General features: G+C 37.9%; 1 protein-coding gene across 1 annotated transcript in view; it reads left to right on the top strand.

Annotated features, from left to right (window-relative positions):
* DNAH6 (dynein axonemal heavy chain 6) overlaps positions 1–12,666 on the top strand; it is a 227,139-nt gene that overhangs the window by 51,827 nt on the left and 162,646 nt on the right. Inside the window, exons 14-17 of the mRNA XM_045978683.1 lie at positions 2,570–2,821; positions 6,492–6,620; positions 9,431–9,544; positions 10,030–10,173. Of these exons, the coding sequence (XP_045834639.1) occupies positions 2,570–2,821; positions 6,492–6,620; positions 9,431–9,544; positions 10,030–10,173 (639 nt within the window). The remainder of the gene's footprint in view (positions 1–2,569; positions 2,822–6,491; positions 6,621–9,430; positions 9,545–10,029; positions 10,174–12,666) is intronic.

Here is a 12,666-nt window from a genome sequence, read left to right as displayed (position 1 = left end):
AAACAGCTGTCAAAATATCAGAAACGCCTTCGGACAGTGTAAGTGATTGCCCTACATCGCAGCAATAATGTGAGCTCACATTGATCAAACTCTTACTACTAGTCAGGAGTTATACTAAATTTTTTTATATGTTACATTTTTAATCCTCGCAAAAACTTAAGAAGTGTAGGTAATTTTTTCTCATTCCATAGATGAGGAAACAGGGACTAAAAAAAAAGTCATGTTGTCCAAGATCACAAAGATTGTGTTCGAGCTAGAATTAAATTTTTGTCTCTGGCTGCAAAGCCAATGCTGTTAGTCACAACTTATTGTAATTCTTATTTGTGATCAATGATCATAGAATTGTAATATAAGTCTTGACCCTTAACCCAATCTGCATAATAGTCAGGAACCTCACCATTAGGAATGAAAGAAACTCAATTCAACTAGCTTAAACAGGGAGGGGGGATTGGGAGAGAACAGTCAACAGGGGGACTCTAATGACATGGGTGATGAGGTCAGTGTGTTCTCTCTCTCTCTCTCTCTCTCTCTCTCTCACACACACACACACACACACACACACACACACATACACACACACACACTCCTTTTCCTCCCTTATTTCTTTCTTTCCAGAAACTTGGTTTCCTCCTCGCAGGGTGTTCCCTGTGGCAGGCAACCTAGCATTTAATTTCAATTGTCAATTTTTTCATAAGCTTTCATTCATACCAATTGGCATTTGAAATAGAGATAAATCATTCTCTTAAATATCTGGAAATTGAAGATATGTTACAAATAAGAAATATAAGCTGAGTAAAATAAATCATTAATCACTGGCTAGTCTGTTATATATTATTAACAGAATTAAAAGTAAATTAACAGAATTAACAGTAAAGGCTATTTTATGTGCATATAAGTCATTTTTTTGACATTTTAAAATTTATTTTTTATTGAAATATAGCTAAAACATGATGTTACATTAGTTTCTGGTGCACGACCTAGCAATTCGCTAACTTAAATATAACAATTTTTTTTCTTATTTCAAAAAAAAAAAAACAACTTCACAGAAGGGCAGATGATTGTGGTTTTCCCTCAGGTTTCCCTACACATTATCACAGGAGTCTAAAGATGCCAAGTATTTATTAGTAGGTGTGGTCATTAAGGCACTTTGGACAAATAACTAAAGCTCACTTGAACTAGCTTAGGCCAAATGGGGACCCTATATATGGATTCAGTAGTATTCCAAAGAACCCCACCCCTTCAACAAAAAAAGTAAGTAGTCTTAAGAATTTAGCAGAACCAGGAATGAGGAGCCTGTAGGAAACCCAGGTAGTTCCTTCTCTCCCTCTCCATCTCTCTGAAGATCTACTCTGCTTCTCTCCCTCTGCAGACAGATTGCTTCTGCTGCTTCTTTCCTCAGCAGCAAATGTGGCCAGCAGCAGCTCGCAGATTATGTACTGCAAATCCAGCCAGCCACAGAGAGAGATGCTCTCTCTCCCAATATTAATTCTAAATGTCTCATAAATGCATTCAGCCTCCTCACCCACTTGCTGTTGTATAAACTATGACAGGAAGGTAGGATCATGCTGCAGAGGGAGGACTGGTCTTACTCTGTAGTTCCAGAAGGAGATGTCAGGCAGAAAAGCCAGACAGCTTCCCATCTCCATGAGGTTATCTGTGCATTTCTGGGTGTTGTGTTGGGGGAGCAGTTTCCCTTAGGGAGATGTTCTCCACACGTGAACAACTTTTCTTTGGAACCTCATCTATTCATTCAGCAAATTTAGTGAACACGCACTTGCAGGATAACAAGGGTTATGACAATGAGTACACTTGCCTTCAAGGAGCTCCGAGTCCATAATAAAAACAGATAATATATAATGTGTATAGGTGCTGTTGTAGGACTTGGGGGCTTGTGGTCATTCTTGGCTTTGATGATGGGGTTTGGGTCAGGTTGTGTGCACATGGCTGCTCCCTCCGTAGCCATGTGGCAGAGTGAAAGAGAGGAGGGTTCCCCCAAAACTGAAAAGTCCCTTCCCAGAAAATTAGGAAAGGCACTGTCCACTGAGGGTAGGACATCAAAGTGAAGATGTTTAGTAGTCTGTTGAAGATAGTAAAAAAGATTTATTAAAGGAGAGTAGGGAACACGCAGCCAGAATCATGGACCGTGCATCCCTCAGGGACTGCCCAGGGACAATCCCTGTTCAGCACGCATATCTAGAAGCTCAGATACTGCAACCGAGCACCCTCATGGTACATATTGTCCCTAAAACCCAAATACTGGCATTGTTTGATCCTACTAGACACCAAAAGAGAGAGAGAAGAGAACAGTAAACTTTTTTAAGAGTCATACTAACTGTGCTCAGCTCTGAACAACTTACCTCCTGAACCTGATTACCTTTTTGTAGCAACGACTGTCTCTATCACCCAGCAGGCTTCAGCCAGGGGCAGCGTACTGTTAAGCACCCTCCTCTTGCACTGATTATGAACGTGTGCTGTTCACGGTGCACAGCGACAGTCTCCTAGTAGACACCACTGAAAGGGAATAACTGGACTTTGATATATTTAACCAGCAACCAATGTTTCTATTTAGATCGAAAGCCTTGAAGATGAAGGGAACGTAGTGATTCAGATGTACAAGCTCATTGAACAATATCAGGTCCCTACACCTCCAGAAGACTTCGCTGTTTTTGCTACCATGAAGCCGTCCATTGTTGCAGTTCGGAATGCCATCGATAAATCTGTGGGTGACCGAGAAACAATGATTAAGCAATTTTCTCACCATTTGGGTAGAGATCTTGAAGACCTAACCAACGAAGTAAATGAAGTAAAGCTACAAGCACAGGTAAGCTAAGGAGGATTTTTTTAAAAAATCTGTATAAAATTGGACTATTATATATATATTTTTAAAGATTTTATTTACTTATTTGACAGAGAGAGATCACAGGTAGACAGAGAGGCAGGCAGAGAGAGAGAGGGAAGCAGGCTCCCCGCTGAGCAGAGAGCCCGACGCAGGACTGGATCCCAGGACCCGAGATCATGACCCGAGCTGAAGGCAGCGGCCCAACCCACTGAGCCACCCAGGCGCCCCTGGACTATTATATTTTAATTAAACTATTTTAGGATCATAGTTCATTTTAATCTGACTAAAGTTCTATTTTTTGTTTTTTTAAACTTTTATTATTTATTTTTTAATAATTTTTTAAATAATAAACATATAATGTATTATTAGCTCCAGGGGTACAGGTCTGTGAATCGCCAGGTTTACACACTTCACAGCACTCACCATAGCACATACCCTCCCCAATGTCCATAACCCCACCACCCTCTCCCTACCTCTCTCCCCTTGGCAACCCTCAGTTTGTTTCATGAGATTAAGAGTCTCTTATGGTTTGTCTCCCTCCCGATCCCATCTTGTTTCATTTATTCTTTTCCTACCTCCCGAACCCTCCCACATTGCATTTCCACTTCCTCATATCGGGGAGATCATATGATAGTTGTCTTTCTCCAATTGATTAAGTTCTATTTTTGTGGTTTCATTCTAGTCAATTAACAGTGTCTTTGAGCTGCTATTTAAAACTGAACATGTTTCTGAACCTCTAAGTACTGAATAAATTCCAGACTATTGCAAGTAAAGCATGTGTAATATTTTCTTTCTCCTGACTTGTATTTATTATTTTGAAATGAGTGCTTTTATAACTTTTTAACATGTGTTGTAACTATTGTGATAATTTTAAAATTTGCATAGGTACATATTGGGAAATTCCCATTTAGGAGGAAACAGAGAATACATTGATAAATGATAATGAAGGATATTTGGTTAACTTGCAGCAATTTTACTATACAAAAGGTACAAGGGAAATTTTTAAAGAATTTAGCAGAGATAGCTGTGTGATTCTCAATAGAAGCATACATGAAAATATAATTTTGTAATGATCTATTCTGTTATTAACATTAGCTAGATCTGATCACAGAAGTACAAAACCACATAAAATCGTAATCAAGTCAGGAAAATATCAATATCCATCAGCAGAGAATGAATAAAATGTGTTAGGGTACATTTGCTCAAAAGAATGCAATGCAGACATTAAAGATTACAATATATGTTTATACACACTGACATGGAAGCATACAAGTAGCTAGCATTTATTGTGCACTTACTATATGTCAAGTACTGTTCTAAGGACCTCGTATTGTTTTTGTTTTTATATTGAGATATTTTTGTATTTTTCACCCAGAGAAAACTGTACATACTATAATAACTTTTCAACTTCATGAATTACCAGAAAAATGAACACACCCAAAAATCCATTATTCATGTCAAAAACTATAATGTTACTGGTGCCTAGGATTCTCTCATATCACTAGCCTTTTCTTCCTCCCCAAAGGTAGCCACTATCCTGAATTCTAATGCTATAAATCAGTTTGTCTTGTTTATGAACTTCAGTGAAACAGAATCATAAGAGTATGCCCTTTATTTGATTCTGGTACATTCCTGAGATTCACCCATGATGCTACGAGTGGAGGTGGTTTATCCATCTTTGTTGCAATACAGTATTTCATTGTATGACACAATTTAATTATTCTACGGTTGATGGATATTGGGGTTATTTACAGTTTTTAACAATGATGAATAATGTTTTTGGAACATTCTTATGTATGTTTGCATGTTTTAACTCATTTAATTCTCAGAACACCAATAAGGTTTTATTATTCATTTTTATAGAGAAGAAAACAAAGGGACAAGGAGGTAACTTAACACAGCATCACACAAATCATAGATGGAGGAACCAGGATTCAAGCTTAGGCAGTCTGCTTCCAGTGGTTGATAATCTGACTGCTATTGGCTATAGACATGTATGGGGATTGCTAGAGAGAGCAAAAGTGCCGGCAAGTGCTTCACGTAAAAAGCATAAAAATGACAGTAGAGGTTCTCTCCAGCAAATGCTTCCTCCATAGTGGGTCTGAAATGAATTTATTATTACACTTGAAAAAAGAACTGCAACCTTAATATTTCTATAAATGATACCATCTTGCTGTCAAGACCTCTACTCCTGATGATGGAGGGAGTTGGAAAAAAAACCAACACCACCTCCTCAGTGTGACAAGTGATGATAATACAATTTATTTCAGTTTGAAATGTCTATTTCATTCTAGCTTGATCTCTTTTTTTTTAAGATTTTATTTATTTATTTGACAGACAAAGATCACAGGTAGGCAGAGAGGCAGGCAGAGAGAGAGGGGAGGCAGGCTCCCTGCTGAACAGAACGGGATGCGGGGCTTGATCCCAGGACCCTGGGATCATGACCTGAGCCGAAGGCAGAGGCTTTAACCCACTGAGCCACCCGGGTGCCCCAGCTTGATCTCTTTCTGATAGATTTTAATTCAATTCAGAATGCCTATTGGGCATTTCTTCACCTCTGCCACCATCACCTCTGTGACCTCTTGCCCCATAAGCAGAAATCTGCATTTCTTTCTGGTAGATGGAGGGAAAGGGCATCAAGTCCTCTTACAGTCCCCTGGACCATAGGACTTCTAGTGCATTGGCTGGGCTGCACCTGATTGTCCCAAGCAGCTGATAGCTGAGGGTCATTCTTGATTCTTTGGATACCATGTTGGGCCCTGCTACTGTAATCCATCATTTCTGCCATAGTCTACAGTCTCAAGTGATCTGTGGCCTCCTCATCCTGACCTCAGACTCCTTCTAGTCCTCCAGTCCTTGCAGCAGTTCCCATTGCCAGAATCAAGACACATGAGAACTTCATGATCCACCAAGTGCCACACCAAACCATGAAGGCCTTTCTCCCTAGACACTTCCTTTAGCTTTTTCTAGAACATGTTCCCATTTTGAATACAGTACTATGATGAATCAGATATTATCCTCCCAAGCTATGGTCATAATAGTTCCCAGATTCTTCCAATTTCTCAGATTCTTCCAAACCTAGTCAGGTATTCCTTCTTTGCTCCTGAACCTTTCCATTCCCATTCACTGGGTAGGGTTTCAACCTTAATAGGTCAGCAAGAAAAACTGATGTCTGACTACTTATTCTTTATCTACTCTCTTCCACCTCTCAGATCAAAAGGGTTCCTATTTCTGTGAATGTACATGTACATTCACATGTACAATGGGAATTTACATGTACATTTCCCATGTACAATGGGAATTTCCCTTGTATTATGTACTCTTCCTTCTCTTCCCTCTTGCATGCTCCTCTCCTTATCTGAAGTCATGCTGGTTGAGGAAGTGTAGGGAATGTAAGTAGATGGGAGGAAATATATTAGGTACTATTTGAAAACAATGTTATCCCCATGACACTTCTTTATTTCTATACTTTTTTATAAGGTACATCTATTGCTTTAAAATGCAGAAAAGCAACCATTTTAACATTTTCTAGAAATCAGAATGAAAAGAGAATTTGAAAAATATTTTTATAAAAAACTGTTTATGAATTCATTTAATTTAATGGTCAACATCAAAAAGTAGGAATGACTAATCAATTATCTTAATTTTACAGGATCCACAGATTTTGGATATTACTGCTGACCAAGACAAAATAAAGCTCATGTTGAATGAGCTGCAGGGAGTTCTAGATGATCTTCAAAAACGTGCGTTTCAGTATAAATCCTATCAGAAGAATTTTAAGGTAAGGATCGCTCTACACATCTGTTTTTAAAAACATATGCATAGAAAAAAAATATGCATAGAAATGCATTGATGCACCACCATCCTCAACAATGTGACCCTAACCTTCAGTGTTTGGACACCTATGTGCTAGTCATTGTGCCAGAAGAGTCTGAAATACAAATATGATGTGTTCTCTGCTTTTGAAATGTTTAAAGATTAGTACTCATGAGAGACAAAATGTCTTTCTTAATAAAAATTAATGATGAATTGTAGGTAAACCCTCAGACCAGGAATGTATTTTCTATGTTAAAATATGTAGGTGGATTGTTTAACGTGTTCAGTTAAAACCCCTCCAGTCTTTCTTAAGTAATATTCAAGCTTCTTTTACATTTCTGTGTGTTATGATTCCATGAATATTGCCCTGGTTTGATGTGCTAATTTGGTGAAAGAAGAGAATTTGGCTAAGCCAGGGGATAGATGGATCCCAAAAAAGGATGGGTTTCAAAGGCTAAACAATATGCCTCAAAAAAAAATGAAGAGAAATGACTAAGAGTTTTAAGTGCTCTGAATAGTTATTAAAGAGATCAAAAAGAAAAGAGAATAGAAAAAAAGAGATTCCTAGGGTCAAACCCAGGGAGCCACCAGCAATGAGAGGTTTTGTTAGATTCTCTAGCAGTCTTGGAGGAGTGGCTGGACCTCACATGGGAATGTACCTATTTATTCCCGAGCCCCAAATGAATGGCTAGAAAGTGATCTGAGGAGCTTTCCCCTCCAGATCCCAGGGCTTGGTGCAGGCAATCTGCAAAATAATGAGTGTGACTCTAGATGATGTCACTGGTGCAGTACTTGAGGTTTGTGCATTGGAGAACTGAGGTTCAAAGTTGTTCCCAGGCTGTTAACTGGCCTACAAAATAGGATAGTGTGTAGTAGGAAGTAAGGTATTGAGGAAACACTGCTTGGTAAAAAGTTATAACTAACAGGTGGACACTTCTTGGGTCAGAAAGGATAGCACTGCTTGAGCCAGAGTCTGAAAAAAAAAAAAAAAGTATGTCCCCTTCTTTCCACACTCTGTATCCACACTTGATTAACTCTTCTTTCATGATCACCTCAGGTCTACCCTTCCTTCTTCAGCTCTCAATCATTTGGGAGATAGGAATAAAGACCTAATTGGCCTAATTACTTCTTATTCTTGAGGAGAACAAGGTTAGATCCCTAATGTCAGGGTGATGCCAATCTCATAAAATGACTTTGGAAGTATTCACACTCTTCAGTTTTGGGGGAAAAGCTTGAGAAAGATTGGCATTAATTCTTCTTTAAATGTTTGGTAGAATTCACCATTAAAGCCATCTCCTCCTGGAGCCATCTACTTTTGGACTTTTCTGTGTTGGGAGGTTTTGATTATTGATTCAATCTCTTCATTCATTATTGGTCTATTTAGATTTTCTATTTCTTCCTGATTCAGTCTTGGTAAGTTATATGTTTCTAGGAATTTATCCATTTCTTTTAAGCAATATGATTTAATTGTTGGTGTATAACTATTCATAGTAGTCTCTTAAAATCCTTTTTATTTCTATGATATAAAGTTTACTCTGATTTTATGTGTTTAAGACTTCTCTTTTTTTCTTTATCTGGCTAAACATTTGTCTATTTTGTTCAACTTTTTTGGAAAACCAGTTCTTAATTTCATTGATCTTTTCTATTTTTCTGGTCTCTATTTAATTTATTTCCACTCTGATATTTATTTCCTTCCTTCTGCTAATTTTGGGCTTAGTTTGTCCTTTTTCAAGTTCTTTAATGTGTAAAATGATTTGACATCTTTCTACTTTTTTCTACATATGTATTTATCACTATAAACATCCCTTTCAGAACTGCTTTTACAGCATCCCGTAGGTTTTGGCATGCTGTGTTTTCATTTGTTTCAAGTTTTTTTTTTTTTTAATTTCCCCTTTAACCCACTGGTTGTTCAGGAGTGGGCTGTTCATTTTCCACATGCTTGTAAATTTTCTAGCTCTCCTCTTGAGAGATTTCTAATTTCAAGCCATTCTGATTGAAAAAGGTACTTGGTATATTTTTAATCTTAAATTTGCTAAGACTTGTTTTGTAGCCCATCATATGATCTATTCTAAGGAATGTCCTGTGTGCACTTGGAAAGAATGTGTATTCAGCTGCTGTTGGATGGAATGTTCAAAGCCCTGGCTTATCACAGGGCTCACAGTTTCTGTGCAAACAACCCCTCTGGGGGTGTGTTCACTTCTAAGCCAAGGCAGTTTTAAAATGCTTCTATAAAAATAACTTCTTCAGATTTTCTTGCAGTTTTTCTCCCTACAGGTTTCATATACAGCCCAGGGGGTGAAAGAGGTAGAAACGAGGCTGTTCTTTCCACATTAAATCTCCCATCCCCTCCACAATCTACTGCACAGACATCTCCCTCTTCTGTCATCTAGTTATACATGCCTCAATGGAAATGAGTACCTCTGAAAACTCATTTGTTTTCCTAAAAAAGGCCAGGCATGTATGATCCAACTTGAAGAAGAATGCCCATGGTGCTCATCATATTTATGTCTTTGCTGAACATTTAAGTTCTAAGGAAATATAAATATAAGGAAATATAAAGAGTTATATCTTACCACTCAAGTGGAAATTTGAATATACATAGGGTTTATGATTTATTTTTTTCAATTGTTTCTATCTCTGCTTTTACTTCCCTATTTAGGACCTACCCATATTCTGCTAAACAGTCACTGTATCAAGAATTACTGGTAGGAGGATAACATAACATCTTTATATCTGAAAACTAAATAGTGTGTTTTGCTTATGGTATTTTTAAAGGTGGAAGTATCAAAGTTTGAAGCTCTGGAAGAAGTTAGTGCTGAATTAAAGCTCAAACAATTGCTTTGGGATTCTTTATCTGAATGGGATAAACTCCAACAGGAATGGTTAAAGGTAAAACAAAACAAAACAAAATAAAAAAAACTCTCAATCCTGAAATAATTTTTTATTAATTAAACTTAATATCCTAATAATAATTATTTTGAACAATCTGGAGTAGTCTTAGTTCAATAAAATATGCAATGTCGAAGAGGTTACTGCCTGTGTTCTCATCTAGAATGGATTCCTGTCTCACATTGAGGTCTTTCATCCATTTTGAGTTTATCTTACTATATGGTGTAAGAGAATGGTCAAGTTTCATTCTTCTGTACATATCTGTCCAATTTTCCCAGCACCATTTATTGAAGAGACTGTCTTTTTTCCACTGGATATTTTTTCCTGCTTTGACAAAGATTATTTGACCATAGAGTTGAGGGCCCATATCTGGGCTCTCTATTCTGTTCCATTGGTCTTAAAACAATTTAACTACTGGAAAATCTGAGTAAAAAATTTTACTTTTATCATATGCCTTAATTTTTTTCTCTTTCTAATTTTTATAGTCCAAGTTTGACTGCCTGGATCCAGAATTCCTAAATAGTCAAGTTTCTAAATATGCCAAATTTGTGACTCAATTAGAAAAAGGCTTGCCACCCAACAGTGTAGTTCCCCAGCTAAAGCATAAGGTGGAAAAAATGAAAGAAAAGGTAAGTTCAGTAGAAATTATTTCCGAAACTCAAGGTCAGTCTGTTACAAATTGATGCTAATGAGACTAAAGTCAGGAATTCTTCCCTGTTCAAATTAGTCAGCTCTGCAGAGAGAAAAGAAAGAATAGACAAATTCAGTTTTTTCAGAGGCAGATTGCATCTCTTTCTTCAACTGGCCAAAACATGCAATTGAATACCTTGGTTCAAGGGGCATTCAAAGTAAGAGTTTCCCAAGTGGTAGGGAGCAAGTGCAGGAACGAGTTTTAGGTATGCTAAGATACTGATCCACTCAGACCTCAGACAGCCGAATGAGGCTGGTGCAGCCGTGTCCATTTATACCACTGTACCTATTAAATATACCATTTTCCAGATGTGCTATGACGTGATGACGGTTGGGAAGCCCAGCAGTGGGTGTGTGAGGCTGACTCCTTGAAACCGATCACTGCTGAACCAGTACTTGAAATGGGAATGAAAAGTACCATGATTTTATCCTTTTAAGCAGTTTTAGATTTTTTAAAAGATGAAATAAAGGAAGATGAAATAAAAGAAGACATGGGGTATCTTATAGTTTTGGGTACAATTGTGAATGGGATTGACTCCTTAATTTCTCTTTCTTCAGTCTTGCCATTTGCGACGACGTGGATGGAACTAGAGCGTATCATGCTTAGTGAAATAAGTCAATCGGAGAAAGACAACTATCATATGATCTCCCTGATATGAGGACATGGAGAAGCAACATGGGGGGGTAGGGGGATAGGAGAAGAATAAATGAAACAAGATGGGATTGGGAGGGAGACAAACCATAAATGACTCTTAATCTCACAAAACAAACTGGGGGTTGCTGGGGGGAGGTGGGATTGGGAGAGGGGGAGCGGGCTATGGACATTGGGGAGGGGAGGCGAACCATAAGAGACTATGGACTCTGAAAAACAACCAGAGGGTTTTGAAGGGACAGGGGTGGGAGGTTGGGGGAACAGGTGGTGGGTGATGGGGAGGGCACGTTTTGCATGGAGCACTGGGTGTTGTGCAAAAAGAATGAATACTGTTACGCTGAAAAAATTAATAAAAAGGGGAAAAAAAAAAAAGAAGACATGGGTAGGAAAAGTAAGCAAAACTTTAGACACAACAAGAATATTTTTGGAGTTTCTCCCTCTTTAGTTTTACAATATCTGGTCAAAACACTTCCCCAAAGTTTCTTATGTCAGCCTCTTTCTTCTTCATTCCCCCTTCGTGTGGTTATAGCATATGATTGTAAACAGATTGATTTGTCACAGTCTTTGTTCATCTTGTATCTCTTCAGAGTTCTGGCTGATTTTAAAAAAAAAAATAATTGCATGTATTAAAAGTCACTTTTTGTGGTATATGGTTCTATGGGTTTTTACAAATGGGTAGAGTCATGTATAAAACACACCAGTACCATACAGAATACTTCCATCACCCTCAAATTCCCATATACTGTTTTTCGTAGTCAGCCAACCCCAGGGAACAGCTGGCCTGTTTTCTGTCCCTAAAGTTCTTCATTTTATATGTGATATAAGTAGAATTATACAATATGTAGCCCTTTGGGTCTGGCAGTGTTAACCTAGAAAAATGCATTTAAAATACGTCCAGGTACTTCTCTTCAAAGTATATAACATACTCTTCTTTCTTTTTTTTATTTCTTTTCAGCGTAACAGTATTCATTGTTTTTGCACCACATCCAGTGCTCCATGCAATACATGCCCCCCCTATTACCCACCACCTGATTCCCCAACCTCCCACCCCCCACCCCTTCAAAACCCTCAGGTTGTTTTTCAGAGTCCATAGTCTCTCATGGTTCATCTCCCCTTCCTATTTCCCTCAACTCCCTTCTCCTCTCCATCTCCCCATGTCCTCCATGTATAACATACTCTTCTTACTCAAAAATAAGAAGAGAAGTAATCCTTTAAAATGGGCAAAGGGTTTGAACAGATATGTCCCCAAAGAAGATATGTGAAAAGGCTGAATGTCATTAGCCATCAGGGAAATGCAAATCAAAGCCACAATGATCTACCAGTCCACACCCACTGCAATGGCTGTGCTCAAAAGGATAGATTATGTAATAAGTGTCAGTAAGGATCTGGAGCAACTGGAACCCTCATATGTTGCTGGTGGGATTATAAGTGATATAACTTCTTTGGAAATCAGTTTGGCAGTTTCTCAAAAGGGATTCCACTCCTAAACATTTATATAAGAGAATTGAAAACATGTTTACACTAACACTTGTAATGTTCACAGCATCATTCATAATAGCCAAGAGTGGAAAAAACCCAAATGTCCATCAAGTAATGAATAAATCAACAAAATATAGTATATCTATACAATGGAATATTATTCAGCAATAAAAAGGAATGACGTTTTGATACATGCTACAGCATAGATCAACCTTGAAAATGTTATACTAGGTGAAAGAAGACAAATACCAAAAGACTACATAGCATATGGTGTCATAGATATGAAATGTCTAGAATACAG

This window comes from Meles meles, chromosome 15 (genome assembly GCF_922984935.1).
Source record: "Meles meles chromosome 15, mMelMel3.1 paternal haplotype, whole genome shotgun sequence".
Lineage (NCBI taxonomy): Eukaryota > Metazoa > Chordata > Mammalia > Carnivora > Mustelidae > Meles > Meles meles.
The sequence above is the reverse complement of the archived record's forward strand: the minus strand, read 5'-3'. Positions and strand labels throughout refer to the sequence as shown.